At 38.4% G+C, this 19,681-nt stretch overlaps 1 protein-coding gene across 4 annotated transcripts in view; it reads right to left on the bottom strand.

Moving 5' to 3' along the window:
- Positions 1 to 14,880: 14,880 nt before the first annotated feature.
- LOC124612922 (suppressor APC domain-containing protein 2) overlaps positions 14,881 to 19,681 on the bottom strand; it is a 117,184-nt gene continuing 112,383 nt past the window's right edge. For all 4 annotated transcript variants that reach the window (XM_047141414.1, XM_047141416.1, XM_047141418.1 and 1 more), the window contains one exon: positions 14,881 to 15,642. In XM_047141414.1, coding sequence (XP_046997370.1) covers positions 15,511 to 15,642 — 132 coding nt within the window. In that variant the 3' untranslated portion in view covers positions 14,881 to 15,510. The remainder of the gene's footprint in view (positions 15,643 to 19,681) is intronic.

Genomic DNA, 19,681 nt, shown 5'->3' on the forward strand with positions numbered 1-19,681 from the left:
GTGGGAAATGTATTTAATATGTTAGATTGCGCCAAAGCATACAGACAAAAACTGGTTGCTGAGAAAGGCATTCCAACGATGGCCAGTTTAATGCCTTGTGGTTTATTCAAAAGCTTATTCATGACTTGTAACCTGACAAATACCGCAAAAATATGGCAGTTATTCATTTAGTCAGTGTTAGAAGGATTACCATGTTGTTTTGCCTACCTTGATGACATACTCATCTTCTCAGCAGTGCCAGAGGAACACTAAAGTTTTTGAGCTCCTTGACATGTACGGCATTATTTTGTAGGTCTCTAAGTGCGTGTCTGGACAACTGGAGTTTTTGGACGATCTTATTTCGTCAGTGGGATTATGCCCTCTGCCAGAGAATGTTGAACCCATTTTGAATATTCCTCTCCCAAAGAATTATGGAAGCTCCTTGGGGTGTTCAATTTCTACTGTTGCCATCTGCCACATGTGGCAGAACTTCAAGAACCACTTGCAGCATCTCTGGCCAGTCTGAGAACAATACAGTGCGGTGTTCGCAGACAGTGATAGACACATTTCAGGCTGGGAAGTACTGCATAACTGAGGCCACACTTCTTGCTCATCCTGCTTTAGATGCACCCCTCGCACTAGTGGTTTACGCTAGCCATTGGTACAGCATTGCAAAAGTATGTTAACATGTCCTGGCAGCCTCTCATTTTTTTATACCAGAAATTGTCTCCAACTCGGCAACAATGGAGTGTATATGACAGGAAATTGTCGCAGTCTATGCATCTGGAGGTAAGACTATTCACAATCTACACGGACCACAAACCTCTGACCTTTGTCTTCCACCAGAATGATGACAAATGCTCTCTGAGGCAGTTTAATCAGCTAGAATTTTTTTGCCCAATTTTCCATTGATGTTAAGCATATCTCAGGACTGAACAATGTAGTGACGCACTGTTTGTCACATGTCAGCGCCATCACCAAGGCAATCGATCTCGCACACCTGGCCGACGCACAGCAGTCCAACCAAGAATTCCAAGATGGCTAACACGATACTATGGCAGGCCTACAGCTTACACTCACTCACATACCTGAGGCAAACACTAAGTGTACTGTGACATCTCCAATGGAAGAACTTGCTCATACATTCCAGCAGAGCTGTGCAAACAATAGCCTCCATGATTTATGTCATTCTGGAGTAATGGTAATGACGAAGATATCTAATCGTGTGGCTTGCGATATAAATGGATTGCTGCCAATGGTCTCATGTGTGCATGAATTCTCAACACAACAAAGCTTCATGTCATGTTAATGTGCCAGTAGGAAAATTCTCAGACAACCAAGAGTTTTGCCCACATACATATTGACGTCTTGGGACCACTACCACCATCAGAAGGTCAACGATATTTGCTAACCATGCTGGCCTGGCCAGAAGCTATTCCTATAGATATCATCTCCACCAAGACGCAAGTCATTTATTTCTGACTGGGTCACTTGCTTCGGATGTCCACTGCATTTAACAACTGACAGAGGACGCAAAATTGCCTTTACCCAACCGAGCAAGTTTTGAAGCACGTCACATCACTTAACAACAAGTTATAATACAGCTAGCAATGGCATGGTCAAGCAGTGGCACAGGTCCCTCATCATGAGAGCTGCATGCACTATCTAGCAAGACCCTTTGCTAACTCAGTTAAATATGAAGTGTACCACTCACTAATTGTATCTCAAAACAGTGTTGTGATTTGCACAAACGCCTTACAGAGCTCACAAAAAACCCTGGTAGGTAAACTCTTATCATTCAGATATTTTAATATACCATCAGTGGAGAGCCCCTTCTAAAGCCCAAAATGGAAATGACTCGGTGTCTTGTATTTGAAGCTATTCTCAACAATTCTTAAATAAGTTAGCTTTTCCAAAACTCTTCAGGAATAAGTTGTTAGTGAGATCAAAGAGATCAATCCGAGATACCTTCCAAATGAACCCTCCAACTGAGCAAAGTTACCGATTCTTTAACAACCTAGCATTGAACCAATACAGTACTCATCCCCTCAGTTTCATATATTGTCATGTCAGATGCAGTGCATGATTGATAACACAATGTCTGCATGTCGCACTGTGTTGAAAAGATTCAGAACAAAATGATGGAAGCGTTCTCTACAGGTCAGCATTCACCAAGACTGGAAAACAGTGCTGAAACTGCTCCACGACAGGGTAATGCTATAATTTACCACAAACATCTTGACAGCAAAAGAAACCTAAGTGCTTGCTGAAGTCACAATGTTTCCTCTTGCATCTGACAATGTTAAATCTGGTGTTTAGCAGCATCACAGACAATCATTTGTAGAAAATGGTCAGAATTTTATAACAATTAAGGAGTCTGTGACCCAGTTTCCAGGAGGGCAAGTATCCCCTCCTGCCCCCTTGTGGATGTGTGTGACTGTCCTACTCTCCTTTGGTAATAGGAAAAGGAAGAAAAGCAATAGTAGTAGGAGAACATGGACTTGGGGGAAAGGAACAAAAGGAGAAGCTGCCTGGTAGAGTTCTGCACAGAGCATAATTTAATCAATGCAACACTTAGTTTAACAAACATGAAAGAAGGTTATATACATGGAAGAGACCTAGACACACCAAAACGTACAAGACAGAGTGCATAATGAGAAGACAGAGATTTTGAGACCAGATTTTAAACTGTAAACCTAGGGGCAGATGTAGACTCTCACCATAATTTATTTGTTATGAATTGCAGATTAAAACTGAATACATTGCAGAAAGGTAAGAAATTTTGACCTTGAATAAATTGAAATAATCAGACATTGTTGAGAACTTCAAAGGGATGAAGGCAGCAGAGTATCAGATACGCAAAAAGACAAGACCTCCAGTAGAAATGCATGTATAACACGATATTTCCTGGCAGATTAAAACTGTGCCAACAGTACTCCAAATGGAACTTTTCCCTTTTATGAGCAATTGGTCTGGCAAATAAGCTATTCAGGCACAACCTGTCCTCACAGCTTTACTTCTGCCAGTACATCTCTCCTACTTCCAACCTTCACAGAAGTTGTCCTGCATAACTTGCAGGACTAGAGCTCTTAGAAGAAAAGAAAAATGGCTTAGCCACAGCCTTGGGGAATTGTTTCCAGAAATAATTTCCATCACTTTGCAGCATCCTATGCCATTCTTGAGTAAATGATATACAAGCTGATCTATCCAAGCACAACTGGTATACTAACACTGTACACTATTTGAGTAGTAAGGAGATTCATGTCTACTTAGAAAATTTAAGGAGCTCTGAAAAGATAGAAATCTTGTGCCTATCTAAGCAACACACAACCACAGGGTTAGAGAAGTTAAATATAAAAGCTTACACTCTAGCATCTTACTCATGTGGAACTAATATGGGAAAAGTAGATGTTACAAGTAATATGTTACAAGTAACATGTTACAAATAACACAAGTTCAAGTAGCTTTTGTAGTGATCAGGACTCAGAAGTGCGTACTTGTGAATTAATACAAGAAAGAAGTTCACTTTTAATTGTAACTGTATGTAATTTCCCACTGAGAAATCTTGAACTGTTTTTGAGAAATTTCAATTTCTTACTATGCTATCTGTCAAACAGCAGAAAGCAGTTAATATGGTGATATGCGTGTACATTTTCTCGAGGATTGCAATAGGAAACATTATCTGGAAACCTTATTTGGATCCTACAATTTAATCTCAGTAATTAACTTCCCAACACGGGTGCATAAAGACAACAGAACATTATTTTTTGATAATGTTTTCTTTGGTGAAGCTCAAAGCAAGAAAATAACTGTATACCCAGTAACAAAACGTTGTGTGAGAGTCAGAGGGACGTCTCTCCAAAAGTGTGATTTTCGATTTTTTAAACGTATGGCCTCACAGTAATCAGCTCCTCATTCTGTCAGAACAGCATATTTCTATCCCTTCTCCATGCGAGAATAAGGTGCTGCATATCTCCAAGTTGTGAGATTATACTACAGATAGAAAAACATATTGGCATTTACGTTCTTCACACTGCTTATGTCATGAAGTAAATTTGGAAATACGTTTTAACCCAGCAGAGACCATAATCTGGTTGTTTCGCATAATGTAATTTTGCTGCATTTGTGTGCTACTTTCCTGTGTGTTGAAAGAGAAGTAAATGTTATTTAGCATCTAACAACAAAGTTTGCTAATTGGAAACGCCACATCACGTGTCACTGCTGAATCATTTGTCTGTCCATCAATTCTCTTAACATTTTATGTACGAGGTTTCAAGCTATTGCATTTCCCTTGCAAGAATCCGTAAGTGGAGAAACACCATACTAAACAATGAATGTCCTTTGTAAGCATTGTTAATGCAATCACATTGCTTTGATTGTCATGTCACATTTTGTGCACTATCTGTCAGATAAAAAATGACTTTACAAGGAAGGAGAATGGTTGAGAGCTAGTGAGGCAAAATTACCGCAATGAAAGGAATTCAACATCTGATAAAGGTAAGACGAATTGCTATTGATTTTATCTATGAGATAGGCATCCATGGAGGTATAGACAGTCTGATTGGCTTGGTTCCTATTCATTGTTTATATATTTTAGAAATTTCAGAAGCAGAAGAAAAGAATGGTGAAAGCTTGTGTGTAATACAAAACAGTTTTGATATGGAATGACTCCCAGAGTTAAGTGAAGAAGAGTGTAATGAATTCAAAGTGCTTTGTTTGAGTTCATCAGATAATTACATACATGAAAGCAACATAGAATCACCACCACCACCACCACCATTACTATCTCTGAGGCCAAAGAAAAGGACAGTTGCAGTTCAACTGAAAATAAACCAACTTTTGAAAATCTAAGTAAGGCCACTGTGGGCCTTGTTTAGCATTTCAAATACTAATTTCTCAGTCAAGAATTATTTGAATGTGTAGTTAAAGGCATGGAATAAAAACAAACAAAACACGTATACTGGACTTTGTTTTAGCATGGTTGTGTATACACGTTTCATTAGTAGTCCTGGATTAGATTTTGTTCTCCTAATTGAGATGTTACAAAAATAATTACACAAATGCATTTTGGTAGACAAAGGGACATATTATTTTGTCTTTGGATGAACTGGTAGATTTTTTCGTAGTTATTCAATGGGACTTTGTGAGACTGATAGTTGATTAATGTGGTATATAATGCCACAAAGATGCTAACGTCAATCATACAATTCTCTTCTTTCCAGACAATGATTCTTCAATTTGTCTGGGCAAAGGTTTTGTGATGTTAATGAATGTGCAACAGGAAGAAGTAAATCCAGTGACTGTTGATTCTAATGATAAAGAACCTGGGCAATCTGACAGAGGAAATGAAGTTGGAAAGAAAAATAAAATGAAAAAAAAGTAAAAACACAGACAAATGCAGAAGAAACATAAGAAAAATGAATAGGCAGTCAGGAAAGGAATACAAATCAGCTGTTCATAAAGAAGTGCCATCCAGAACATTTAAGTACAAGAAAGTGTGGTGAGAACATAAGCGAGACTGATGTGAGAGGGATGTTCCAAGGATGCTGGACGATGAAAGACAGAGAAAAGCAGTGACAATATTTAGCTCTACTTATTAATGAGGTACCGAAAGCAAGGTCACGTTCTGCAGTTGCGGAGTCTCGAAAAATAGGAGGAAGAAGTAAAGTCCTACTGAAACAGGGTAGTGAAGGTCAAGTATGTCTAGGGTTTTTCCTTTCCACTTTTACAGAAACATTTGTTGATACATATGGAAGAAAAGAGACAGCAACAACATGATTCTGACTGCTGACAAGAGGGATCATCATCATCATCATCCAGGTATATGGAGACCTGACACGGCAAGCGAAGAATAAGGAACCACATAAAATCGTTCCAGGACATCTGAATATACAAATGATGCACAAGCTACATAAGAAATGCTGCAAAGAGGAGCACATTATTGCCGAAAAATATTGGCTCTACAGAGAAATGTTCAATACAGAGTTATGCACGACTACTGCTAGTGCTTGAAAATTTCTCCGAAGAAAATCAAGAGGTAGAGAAAGACCAAAGCAGGAGACTGTCATTTATTAGAATTTGACCTAGAAGCTGTAAGGTACTGTCCATGTATAACAGTTAAATCTTTTTTTTTATTTTTATTTTTTTTTTTAACAAAAGAAGACTGGCTGTATATTATCTCACATTATACAGTACTGCTATCAGGAAAGCTATAAATTATTACATGTGGCTTGAAGGTGTGGCTAAACACAGATCAACTGAAGTAGCATCATGTATATTTCAAAAACTCCAGAAGATTGCAGATAGCTGTCCAGTTGTTTTGTTCTCCAACACCTGTGGAGGACCAAATTGAAACGTCAACATGAGCACCATGTTTCTTCATGCTGTACAAACACTGGGCCACTCTTTAATGGAGTGTGATTCAGTCCATGCCTGAACAGAGGCGGCTGCAAGAATATCTAAGTTATACTGTTGTTCAGACTGCTGCAAAACATAGACTGTTTGAAGTTTTTGAAGTGGACCGGAAGGGCATCCTAGATTTATGCAGAAGAAAAGTTGAAAATCAAATTGACAGTGAAGGAAATCAAGTACAATGGCTTACTGTCGGAACCATAGCTGGGTCACTTGTGACCCATTTCTTAATTCTTTCGTTTGTCACTCTTTTGCATTATTGCCTACAGTGCTGAATTTCTGTGACTTTCTATGAAATAAGACAATCAGCGATTATACTTAATTTGACAATTTATAGCGAAACCTTGAAAGAGAAATACGAAGATTCACCTAGAACTGTGGATGTGCCAGTTCTGGCATTGCTCCTGCAGCTGCTATAACATTTGTGTTTTTCATGTAGCTTCATGCTTATTGTTAGATTATGTTTGGTCAACAACTGCAAAACTCCCTTTTATCTCACTGCCTGATGACGTTGCAGTTTCCCATCGGGAGGAGAGGGAGAGCAGGTTGAAACACATCTGACCATGTATACAAGTATTGCACAGCCAGTGCTTTGTTTAGTGAAATATGGTTTTAGTAGTGCTTTCTAAAAGTGTAAATAGTGTATGCAACATCAAATTTATTATGGCCAAATGTCTATGAACAGAAGATGACATTACAAATGTGCTAAATGAGATTTTGGATCGTGAATCTGAGGGCGAGCTGCTGGAGTCTTCATTTGAGGAAGAATTACCACCACTTGTAGCTCCAGGTTTTTCATCATAAGATGATGTTATTCTTCAGGATGTCCAACTGAATATTGATGAGGAAGGTATGCTCATCTACGAGTTTGTTTTCATAATAATTATTGTTTATGTATGTGCTGCATAGGTGCAGATTTCAATTGCAACACTGATGTTTATACTTTGTTGCTTCCTTGAGTTTTTTCAAGTTGAGTGTTTTTTTGTTCTCATATTCCACAATCTATTGAATACCAATACATGTTGTAGTACTAATTACTAATATTTCAGGAATGGCTGCCAAATACCGTGCAGGACCATCTCTGTATGCAAAACGAAATGTGAATGTAACCTGCTACAGTGCTTGGCGTCTTCTGATAATGGTCAAAATTTTGAAACATTCTGTAAAATGCACTGAGACCAAAGCACGCTGAGTATTGGGATCAGATGATTGAACTATGAACACTTAAGAACTGGAAGCTTTTACACTTATATCGTATGTGCATGGTGCTATAGGAGTGAAGGGCTTAGAACTAGACACACACTGGTGAACAAAGTGGCAAATAATTTTGTGAAAACAATTGATCATAACAGATTCAGAGAGATAATGCATTATCTCAGATTTGACATTAGATCCACAAGACCAGAACAACAGGAAGAAGACAAGTTTGCTTTGATATCAGAAATCTGGTACGAGTTCATTGTGAATCCACAATGTACCTCCATAGTGGGTCCATATATAACAATCGACAACAGCTTTCTTCTTCCAAGTACTGCTGCAGATTCACACAGTTCATGGCCTCAGAACCAGAAAAATATGGAAAAAAGTATTGGACAGAAGTAGATAAAGAATCCAAATATATTGTGAATGTTTTCTGTTCTCTAGGAAAATATGACACTATGCCCAGTGATGAGCATCTTGGTGATTTTGTTGTGAAAAAATTGATGCAACCTTGCCTCATTGAAGGAAGAAATTTCATATGTGACAATTTTTTCACCTCCTTGGCTCTCTCTGAAACCTTGAAAGCAAATGCAACAAGTCTAGTGGGTACCATAAATTGACCTCACGGGAAATTCCAATCTGTATCAATAAGGCAAGAGAAATGTCATACAGCACAGTGTTATTGAATATCATCACACCGACAGTTTACCAGGGAAAGGGCAACAAGAATGTCCTGATTCTCAGCACTTTGCATCCTTATCTTACAACTGAAGATGGTTTGAAAAGAAACCAAATACAGTTATATTTTATAAGGCTCTGAATATGGTGTGGACGTGGTCAACCAAATGGCTCGCAAATACTCTGTCAAAGCACCATCAAGACATTGGTCTGTTCGCACATTTTACAGCTTGCTGCATTTGGCTGGGATAAATGCCTGGGTATTGTACAATACTCTAAATGAGAAAAAGTTGAAACACAGAGACCTCGTACTGCATCTGGGGGACAAGCTTGCTGAGAAGTATCTCTGTTACACCTGAAGACATTCCTGAGAGACAAGAAAAGTGAACACCTTACCTTGTAAAGTCTAACTGTGAAGGAAACAAATCATTTGTAAAGTGTCATATGTGCAAGAAAACTGTCTGCAACAAATGTTCACCAAAAGACTGTTATTTGTGCTCATTATGTGATGGTAGTCAGTAAGAGCACCTAGCACATGTGTAAGTTTTTTAAAATAGTAAATGATAATTTGTGAAAAGCTTCTTTATTCTTGTTGATTTCATAATCAGTTTTCCAGGCCTTCAAAGAATAGATTCATTAGTAGAACAATAACACACTGACAAAAGATAATAAAAGGAACAGATCTGCAGGTCCTTAGTGACCCAGCCACGATTGTAGATATGTCTAAATAGCAGCGGTTCTAGTGTTAAAGTGACACAACTTCAATATCGCAAAAATGATGTCAATCACATCTTTTTCAAACATTTCCATCATCAACAATTCCAAAGTTTGCCAGTTACCAGAAAATCTTGGAATTCCAATACAATCTTCCAGTTGGCACTGAAATACCATGGAGCATTAAAACTTACCCTGGAGAACTAAAACTTAAGGAAGAGATGGTAAAAGAACTCCCAGCTCTGTGCCACACCCGCATTATCAATGAATAGTATCACACATTTCACAAGAGTCTTCAAGAAGAGAGACTTGGACATTCAGACTGTGATAGCAATGGTTGTGATGAAGTTAGCTAGAAAGTGAACATTCATTGGTGACATTGGTACAAAAATCCACTAAGATGTTTTTATTTAAACTGTAACTGATCTGATTTTAATGAGTAAATTAACTTCTTATATTATGTTTTGGCAAACCAAGTGCTTATCTGCAATCATAATGACAGATCTCCTTAGCAGTATATGAAATGGTTATAAGTACTATGTTTAAAGGTGTATTACCATCTGACAGCTTTTTAAGTGTATTCTTGCATAGTATAGAAATTTTTCAATATACTTTGTAGTACATCATGCAGTTTACATCCTAAAATACCTACATTCATCTCTCCTGTAAAGTACCTAAAATGGAGTTATGTTCCTCTGATCCTCATACAATGAAATGATCTGATCATGATGCATAGTTAGTTAGGATGAATGAGATGGTGCCTCACAGTGTAGATACTCTTCAGTGGAAACCAGAATAATTAATGGATCCAGAACAAATGTTTTTAAGAATAATTTACAAGAAATGATCTCGAATAAAATTTATAATGAACCCAAATGCTGACCTAAAATTTAATCTATTCCATGATAAATTCAAATCATTATTTGAAAATAGCTTTTCACATAAGCTAATCAGGAAGGACACCATGGATAGCAAGAGGGATCTTGTGAAAGGAAGAGGGAATTGTTTCGTTGGCTAGAGCAAGTAAAGATCTTGCAACAGTTGTACACTACAAAAACTGCTCAATTACTAAGAAAAGTCATTAAAAAATCAAGGAACATACATAACATGTCAGAAATCAGTAATTTTGACATCAGACTTAAGGCTATATGGAATGTAGAGCAATGAGAGACACGACAACCAGCCAAAGAACCGGACATCACCAAAATGGACTTAAATGGAAGCACTGTAAATGATGAGTCACAGGTAGCAAATGCATTTATTAATTATTTCTTAAATATAGGGACAAACAGTTAAGAGAAAAAGCATGGCAGTATGTTGAAGAAGCAACTCTCATAAAATTCAATCATACAACTGAATAACCAATTTCTCCCTTATAATAAGCCATCTCTTATCATCTGAAATTTGTAATGGATTACTGATTCAAGACATTTTTCCATACAGAGTGAAGAAAGCTATTGTTAAATGTCTCTTATAAGGAATGTGACAGGAGAGGCATTAATAAATACCGACCTATTTCACCAATGACGTCATTTTCAAAAAAAAATTCAGAAGGTGGTGTATACTAGAGTAATATTCCAGCAGAGCAACAGTAAGATTCTTAGTAAATCATAATTTGAATTTCAGAAGAGTTGCTGTACTGAGAATGCCATTTACATGTTCACTCACCAAATTTTGCAAGTATAAAATAACTGTGGTCCAAAATACCCACTAGATAAACTAAGTTTTTATGGAACTGACAATAGAGCCAAGCAGTGGATAAAGCCACATCCAGCCAAGTGAATGCAGAGAGTTATACTAAGTAATTCAACCAGTGTAATCCTGGGAGATTCCTCTGACTGAGGAGGAATCACATATTGAGTCCCACAGGGTTGAACCTTAAATCCGCGGTTGTTTGTCCCACATGAAAATGATCTTCCATTTAATAAGCAGCAAGCAGAGTTAGTATGTTTTGCAGATTACACTACTATTACAATCAATCCTAACATACATACAGCAACAGAAGAAATGCTAAACAAAGTTGCTAACACAATCCCTGACTGGTTTTCTGCTAATAGTATCACTCTCCATTTTGAAACGATACAACATATTCAGTTCTGAACATCTAGAAGTACTATACCAATGGTAAGTGTAACACGCAGTGAGGAAATAATAAATAGGCTGAAAACTTCAAAATTTTTAGATCTCCATATTGATGAGTAAAACGAGTAATGAGATGAGATTGATTTAAACATGAAAAAACACTTTTTGGAACACCTGAAACAACTTAATTCAGTCACATTTGCGTTTAGAATCATTGCAAATCTTGGGGAGAGACAAATTCGTATGTTGACAAATTTAGCATATTTTCATTCAGTAACATCATATTGAAAAATGCTCTGGGGTAATAATTCTTTCAGAAAGAAAGTCTTCATTGCTCAAAAACTTGCTGTAAGAATAATATGTGGTGCTCATCCACTGTCATCTTGTAGACATCTGTCTAAGGAATTGGGCATTCTGACTACTGCCTCACAGTATGTTTATTCCCTCAAGGAGTTTGTTATAAATAATTCACTGCAGTTCCAAAGGCACAATGATGTATATAATCACAACAGTAGAAGGAAAAATAACATTCATTGCTCCACAATAAGGTTGTCTTTAGCACTAAAAGGGGTGCGCACTGCTGCAACTAAAATTTTCAATCACTTATCCAGTGATATAAAATGTCCTCCTATTCTGTAGAATGATTTCTGTTTTGCATAGAATAATTTCTGTTATTGTAACATGCAAAAGGTGGTGGGTAATTTAATTTTAAGAAAAGGTGTTCAATGTGTAGCTATATTTGCAATATGAATGTAAAATGACTTGTTCCACATCATTACAATTTATTGTGCAAGTGATCCATGGAACACATGAAACTAATTAACTAACAGATCAGGATGTTACTATGCCACTGAGTGCTATTGAATGGCTAGAACTAAGCCCTTCTGTTATATTAGAATGGTCCCAAAGTCTCCCTGGAGGAAATTTGACGTATTTGGACAGTTATTTCAGAATTTCTCTAACTGTCGAAATTTACAGAGGAAGAAATTGAGGGCACTGATACAACAATGGTAAAGAGAATGGGGAATTTGGGAAGAGTGGACAGTGTTTCGCAAATCAATCTTTTCACCAAGAAAGAATTCATTGCCCATTTGAATGCAGCATACGAAAGTGAAGATTTATATTTGAGAATGATTGACATCTGCCAACCACTACACCAATCTTTGATCCTCTACAGGTTTTTCTGCGTACTGCTACAGTCTTCTGGAATTTCAAACTCCCTATAGAGAACAGCATCATCTATGAACATCTTCTCAAAGCATCTGATATCCAGTTATGCTCAATTCACACTTTTATTTTTACATTGTTTTGTCATTTTCATGGCCAAGAACTGAAAATACACTGACAGAAAAAAATTACAACGCCAAGGACTTATGCGACATAAACTAAAGTTGGTAGGTGTTCTTCTACATCTAAAAGATGATGTTTATTCAAATTTCACACCAATCACATAGCAGTGGCACTAGTAGCACTACTACGAGGATGCAAATCAGGTTTGCTTTAAATACATGCCGTAACTGTTGTGAGCATAAGTTACCTTTTGAGATAGGATGTGGTGAGCTGATGTTAGTCAAGAATGCCTTTATGGCAACAATGGCACCATTATCAATACCTCACTGAGTTAGGACGAGGTTGCGTAATAAGGTTACAACAAGCTGGACGTTCCTTCTGTGATACTGCAGAAAGATGTGGCAGGAATGTAGCCACTGTACATGATTACTGGCAGTAGTGGTCACAAGAATGTTCAGTCACAAGAAGACCAGGTCTTGGATGGCCACCTGGCACTACCGAGAGGGAAGAGCAGTTGGCACCACAGTGACACAAGAAACTGTTACAAAGTGGTTATTCATGGGTAGCTCCAAGCCATATGCCCTGTAGCATGCATTTCACTGACCCCAAACCATCACCATCTGTGACTTCAGTGGTGTCAAGAGAGAGCCCATTGGAGGGCAGGGTGGAGGTCTGTTGTGCTTTCTGATGAAAGCTGGTTCTGCCTCGGTGCCACTGATGGCCTTGTGTTGGCCAGGTGGAGGCCACTCGAGGGCCTGCTACCAACCTTTCTGCTTGCTAGATGCTCTGGACTTACACCTGCAGTTATGGTCCGGGTTGTGATTCATATGACAGCAGGAGCACTCTCGTGGTTGTCCCATGCACCCTGACTGTAGATTTGAAAGTCAATCTGGTATTTTGACCTGCCGTGCTGCCATTCGTGAGCAGCATTCCAGGGGGAGTTTTCCAACAGGATAAAGCTTGCCCACATAACTGCTGTTGTAACCCAACATACTGTACAGAGTGTTGATGTGTTGCCTTGATTTACTCAATCACCAGATCTGTCTCCAATCGAGCACATGTGGGACATCATCAGATGGTAACTCCAGTGTCATCCACGAACAGCACTAACCATACCTGTGTTGACTGACTAAGTGTAACAGGCATGGAACTCCATCCCACAAACTGACATCTGGCACATATACAATACAATGCATGCACATCTGCATGTTTGCATTCAATATTCTGACAGTTACATCGGTTACTAATGTATCAGCATTTCACATTCACAATGGCATATCTCGCATTTACGTTAACCGGTGAACTTGTAATGTTAATCACTTAAATATGTTACCTAAACAAATGTAGTCCGAAAATTTCATTACTCTACATTAATTATTTCTTGATGTTGCAAGTATGTCATTCCTCAGGTAATAGAAGTTGCACCAAGTCTAGTATGCCAACTGACCGAATTCGGAAAATTGAAGATGCCAGTTACACAGCATTGTTTCTTCACCAGTGAATAGAATAGTTGCGACAGAGTGACAGACAGTTAGGAGGTACAGGAAGCATCTACTTGTCCTGGCATCGAGCAGAAATATAAAGTAAAACAGAAGTGTTAGATAGAGGGTACGTATCCAGTTGTAGACTGTTGTTTTGTCATTTAGGGGTATAATGTGGGTATGGGTGGTGTAGACACTTATGGACAGCACAAGGAGTATTACCAAACATGGTTCAGAAACAGAAAATGGCCAGTACGGTATTTACTACACTTCAAAGATTTTTCTGTATTTAACTGCTAATTTTTGGATGGGCAACACTGGTACAAAAACCAGACTTAAAAAAGAATGTTGTGAAATATTTAAATTTAGGTTTTCTCTTGACCAGACAGGGTTAAGAGAACAAAACAGTGTAAGGTACAGCTACAGGGTGAGTTAAACATTCCAGAGAGGCAAAATATTATGAATATCATTCAAAACCAGATTTGGATAAGGATTATAATACATTTTCTGGTATCCTATGCCCAGTGATCTTGAAAGCCTGGTAGAAAGCACAGGATTTTACTGCAGCCACTAGACACTGCTACATCTGCGAGTAGTATATTGCTGTACTGCAGCACTGGCCTTGCAGTGCAGCAAAGCCGAGTCCATCTCGCTCAGCAGTTAGTGTTCACGGTTGTACTATAAAGCTAACTGCATTACGTCTCTGCATCCAGTGGTGTACTGCTATTCACTAAAAAAGCTTTGTTCTAGTATTTCCACTTTACTAAATCTTTGTTACTCTGTTTGGATTACTTGCTGGACTTGTTCGTTTCTCATACCGTTTCCACTAGTCCATTCTTTATTGTTGACTTCTGTCTGCACTTTGTGATCTGCTGGTAGCATGTCCTTGCTGGGTGGCCAGCTCTGCTAGTTCTTTGAGTTCTTCCTTATCTTTTTCAGATTTCTGTCATAATATGTATGATCTCTGGCATATAGTGAATGACATTTTGTCACCTGTAGTGTAACAGAATAAGCACTGCAATAGTAGAACTAAGCCAAGATTGGATTTTTTATAAAACATTTTTATTAATAATTTTACTGATAGATATAAAATGTAATATGTAAACTTTATAACATCGTCTAGCTTTAGTAGCTCAACTAAATGGTAGGTAGTGAGATGAAAATACAGTTGAAATACTCCTGGTCTGCTTTTTCCATTACCTTCGGTGAAAGAATTTAATTTTCTTTTTCTTCACTGTGCAATGTTTCGAAACGTTCAGGTATATCCACATGTACCATTATTTCATTAAAAAATTAAAGGTGGATTTGATCAATAGTATTGTGAATCCTATACTGACAACTAACATTAAGTACGGTAGCATCACAGGCAACTCGAAACATTGAAGCTGTACTTTCATAACTTACATTGCACTTCTGTAGTGTTAGTTTCTGTAAAAATAAGTAAATATCTTAAATACTGAGTTTTATACTGTTGTATAGTTTCAGTGTTCAAATTGGCAGCAAATATTTTTTAATGAGCACTGTTCATAGTAAAAAGTTTCCTCTTCTCTTCTCCGCTCCTCACACAGTAAATAGAAGTTCAATAGCGATCAAATCTTTATCTTCCAACGTATCGAGTGCAAACACTTCATTATACTTAAAACTTCTTTTAGACGAACGTCCAGCAGTTGGTGCTTTACATGAAAGCAGTGTCATCTTGTGTGTCTTTACCTCTTCTGCCCTGAGATCTTGTTTGATACAATTCTCGCATCAGCGACGCCTTTTCTCTTTCTAATATTGTAATCCTTTCGCTTTTTCTACTGACTTCCTGCAAAGGAAAAAAAAGTAGCAATATTACATTTGTTATCTGGAAATTATACCTGAATTTACAATATTTTCAGTATTCTATATCAGATTGCTCTGATAGATAAAAAAGTTTTAACAGCTTCTCTCAAGCCAACCTGTTCCTCATGCAGTGTCTCCATCTAAGTTTGGAGTTTTAATAGTTTATGCTTTTCCGTAGTTCACTGATTAACATTGTCACTTATTAAATTCTTAAGAGCATGTATGGTTACTACTAACCTTTTCCACTCCAACAGTGAATGGCACTCGACATAGCGAATTTCATTTTTCACTCCATTGTCGAGCCTCATTCGAAACAATTTTTCATAGCTCCCACGTGCTCCATTCTAGAACCTGACTGTACTAGGCATCAATGCTGCACAGTACTGCCTTCTACGACAGCTTGTGTTAATTCAGTGTTGAACTGTAGCATTTGTATTGAGAGAAAGGTTGGAATTATTATGTCCAGTTTAGTAGACATGAATTGACTAGTTCTCCATGCATAGTCCTTTCTGAGGAAGAGACTGTAGAGCTTTTAGAGGAATGTCTAAGTTAAAATGACAGAGACAATGACTTTGATGACAATAATTTTGATGACTACAATGATTCATTTGTAAATAATTTGGGTGGAATAATGATAGAAACAGTCCACCCTAAGAGTTTAATAAGGAATGTCACACAATCAGGAGTTTTGTACTGTAATGCTTATGTAAATATACTTGAAAGAAAGTGCACTACTTGCTTTAATGTATATCCTAATTGTTGGTCAGTGACTTCACTGTTAGCACAATTCTCAGTGGCCCGCTCACCGCCTGGGCAGCGGCAATTTAAATAAGTGTGTGGAGACACCCTATGTCTGCATTACAGAGCACAAAGAGTTAAGATGTAAAATAGTGTGTTCCATCTAGTTACAGATTTTATACCAAAAAGTTCAGTCGCTTTTCTTCATACAGTAATTCATTAACAATTGATGTGACTATGAACACTACAGGTATCTTTCCAAAGCTAATAAAAATCAAGCATGACTGTTGTTAAAATAACTGAAGTCCAAGCCATTAGAGATGAAAACTGTGTTAAAATATAAAAATAACAACATATAAACATAAATAAATAAATCACTAAAATAAATCAATAAAATAAATAAATAAATCAATAACAATTCTGGGTGGAATATAAATATCTGTATCAGGAAACATAACTACTCATTGAATAGAAGTGATGCTGAGCAGCAGTCAACCAAACTCAAAAAGATAATTGATGGCTGATCTTTTGAACACACTCCCACTCTGCTGCAGGACTATGCAGTACTATCATGTGTCTTTTGTTCCAAAGATTAATTGGTAATACTTTTTTTATACATGCGTGTCTGCTGTTCAATACTGCTTTTGTCTGATGATGGTTGATCTTTCAAGCTCACAGAAATATTTCACTTCAACAAGGTTCACATTGCCCTGGCAGGAACAGTTGCAGCGACATTTTTTAAAATTCTGACACATTGTTGTCACCATCACAGAAACCTGAGCTGAAATATAAATGAGGAAAATGCAGAAGGAGTAATATTCAAGGATGTATCAATGACACATCAGAGCCAAAGGAAGTAGCAGAAAAACAAAGAGCTATTGTAGTGCACACATTGTAGCGATTGATCTCACAGCAAATGCTTGTCGTTGTGGATGTGGCATTAAGGCAGCCATGGACATGCACTTTGCTTGACATAGATAACTGCTGACATGCTTCTGGATCTCCCAGGATGACCTTTGTTGTAGTAGGACAATTACTACTACTTCTACTACTACTAATACTACTACTACTAATTATTCTTCTTAGCATGTCGTGACAACCAATTAAACCAGGTGTAGTGCATCTGCAATGGCAGCAGGTCCGCCACTACAGCCTGTGCCTCCTCCCTCAGCACCTGTTCCAGCCTTGTGGGGTGTCCCTGCTGTGGGGGCAGACCTGCCACCTTCTGCCTCCCCCCACTACCCCCTCCTAGCAGCTGCTGCCGAGCCTTCCCACACTGTTTTTCTGCCACCGCCTGCCGGACCAGTTTCTCCGCGTCCTTGAACACTGACGCCCCCGACCGAGCGGCAGGCACCTTCAGCGTCGGTGCAATTCAACCATGTTGAGGAACTGAATGTCAAGATGCTACCAGCATCGTTGTCACTGGTCCTCTCTTACGGTATTTCATGGGGGAGCAGCTGCTGCATGTCTCCACGCTTGTGCAACTTCTGCCCATACTCACTGGTTCCAGCCAGGAATCACCTTCCATCACCGCCATCATTGTCTGCGACAATCACCAAAGTCATTGTCTCTCTCATTTTCACTTAGACATTCCTCTAAAAGCTCTACAATCTCTTCCTCCGAATTCGCGCCTATTAAATTGAACATACGGATGTTTCAACAGTTGCTCCATCGCCCGCATTAGCAGAGCACTCTTTCCCTGTGTGTGTGTTTTTATAAATAATCAGATAAGTGCCATGGCACCAGGCTGCTGGTACACTACACTTAGAATGTTCCGCCAATGCCATATGGGCAGGCTGGCCACCAGAGGCTGCCCGTAGTGGGCCACATGACTTGTGGACACAGCATGGCATCTGCCATACCTCTGCCAGAGCCCTCTTTATAAGCACAGTGCAGCAGGCACTCACTCTCATACTGTATTCATACTTATTGTCAGCACCTGCTTGTATCAGTACCTGGATTGTTTCTATATTTGTCTCTAAGTTCTCAACTGTCATTTACTTGTATGTGGAAGAAGAACAAACTTTGATTCATTGTGGCCATGCCTGTTTGTTTCTTACAGTACAATACACCTACTTGTTCCTATACTACTGATGAAAATAATGCAAGTGGTTCTTATGGAAACATTTTCTTTTACGAAATATTAGTAAGTAGCTTAGCGCCTGCTGCTTCACTTGGGTGTAATTGAATTTTTATGTTGTTCATAAATTGGATCATCTTCAAAGTTTTTCATGCTAATCAAGGCCATCTACATCTACATGATTACTCTGCTATTCACAATAAAGTGCCTGGCAGAGGGTTCAATGAACCACCTTCAAGCTGTCTCTCTACCGTTCCACTCTCGAACGGCACACAGGAAAAACGAGCACTGATTTCTCTTATTTTATCGTGATGATCATTTTTCCCTATGTAGGTGGATGCCAACAGAATGTTTTCGCAATCAGAGGAGAAAACTGGTGATTGAAATTTCATGAGAAGATCCCGTCGCAATGAAAAGTGCATCAGGTCTGTGACACTATCTCCCCTATTTCGCGATAATACAAAACGAGCTACCCTTCTTTGTACTTCTTCGAAGTCATCCGTCAGTCCCACCTGATGCGGATCCTACACCGCAGAGCAATATTCCAGAATAGGGCGGACAAGTGTGGTGTAAGCAGTCTCTTTAGTAGACCTGTTGCACCTTCTAAGGGTTCTGCCGATGAATCGCAGTCTCTGGTTTGCTCTACCCACAATATTATCTATGTGATCGTTCCAATTTAGGTTATTTGTAATTGTAACCCCTAAGTGTTTAGCTGAATTTACTGTCTTCAGATTTGGGTGACTTCTCACGTAATCGAAATTTAGCTGATTTCTTTTAGTACTCATGTGAATAACTTCACACTTTTCCTTATTCAGGGTCAATTGTCACTTTTCGCAACATACAGATATCTTATCTAAGACATTTTGATCATCTGATGACTTAACAAGATGGTAAATGACAGCATCATCTGCAAACAATCTAAGACGACTACTCAGATTGTCTCCTACGTCGTTAATATAGATCAGAAACAACAGAGGGCCTATAACACTTCCTTGGGAAATGCTGGATATTACTTATGTTTTACTCGATGACTTTCCATCTATTACTATGAACTGGGAACCTTTCTGATAGGAATCACGAATCCAGTCACACAACTGAGGCAATACTCCGTAGGCACGCAGTTCGGTTAGAAGACGCTTGTGAAGAACGGTGTCGAAAGCCTTCTGGAAATCTAAAAATATGGAATCAATTTGACATGCTCTGT

This window comes from Schistocerca americana, chromosome 4 (assembly GCF_021461395.2).
Source record: "Schistocerca americana isolate TAMUIC-IGC-003095 chromosome 4, iqSchAmer2.1, whole genome shotgun sequence".
In the NCBI taxonomy this organism is placed as follows: domain Eukaryota; kingdom Metazoa; phylum Arthropoda; class Insecta; order Orthoptera; family Acrididae; genus Schistocerca; species Schistocerca americana.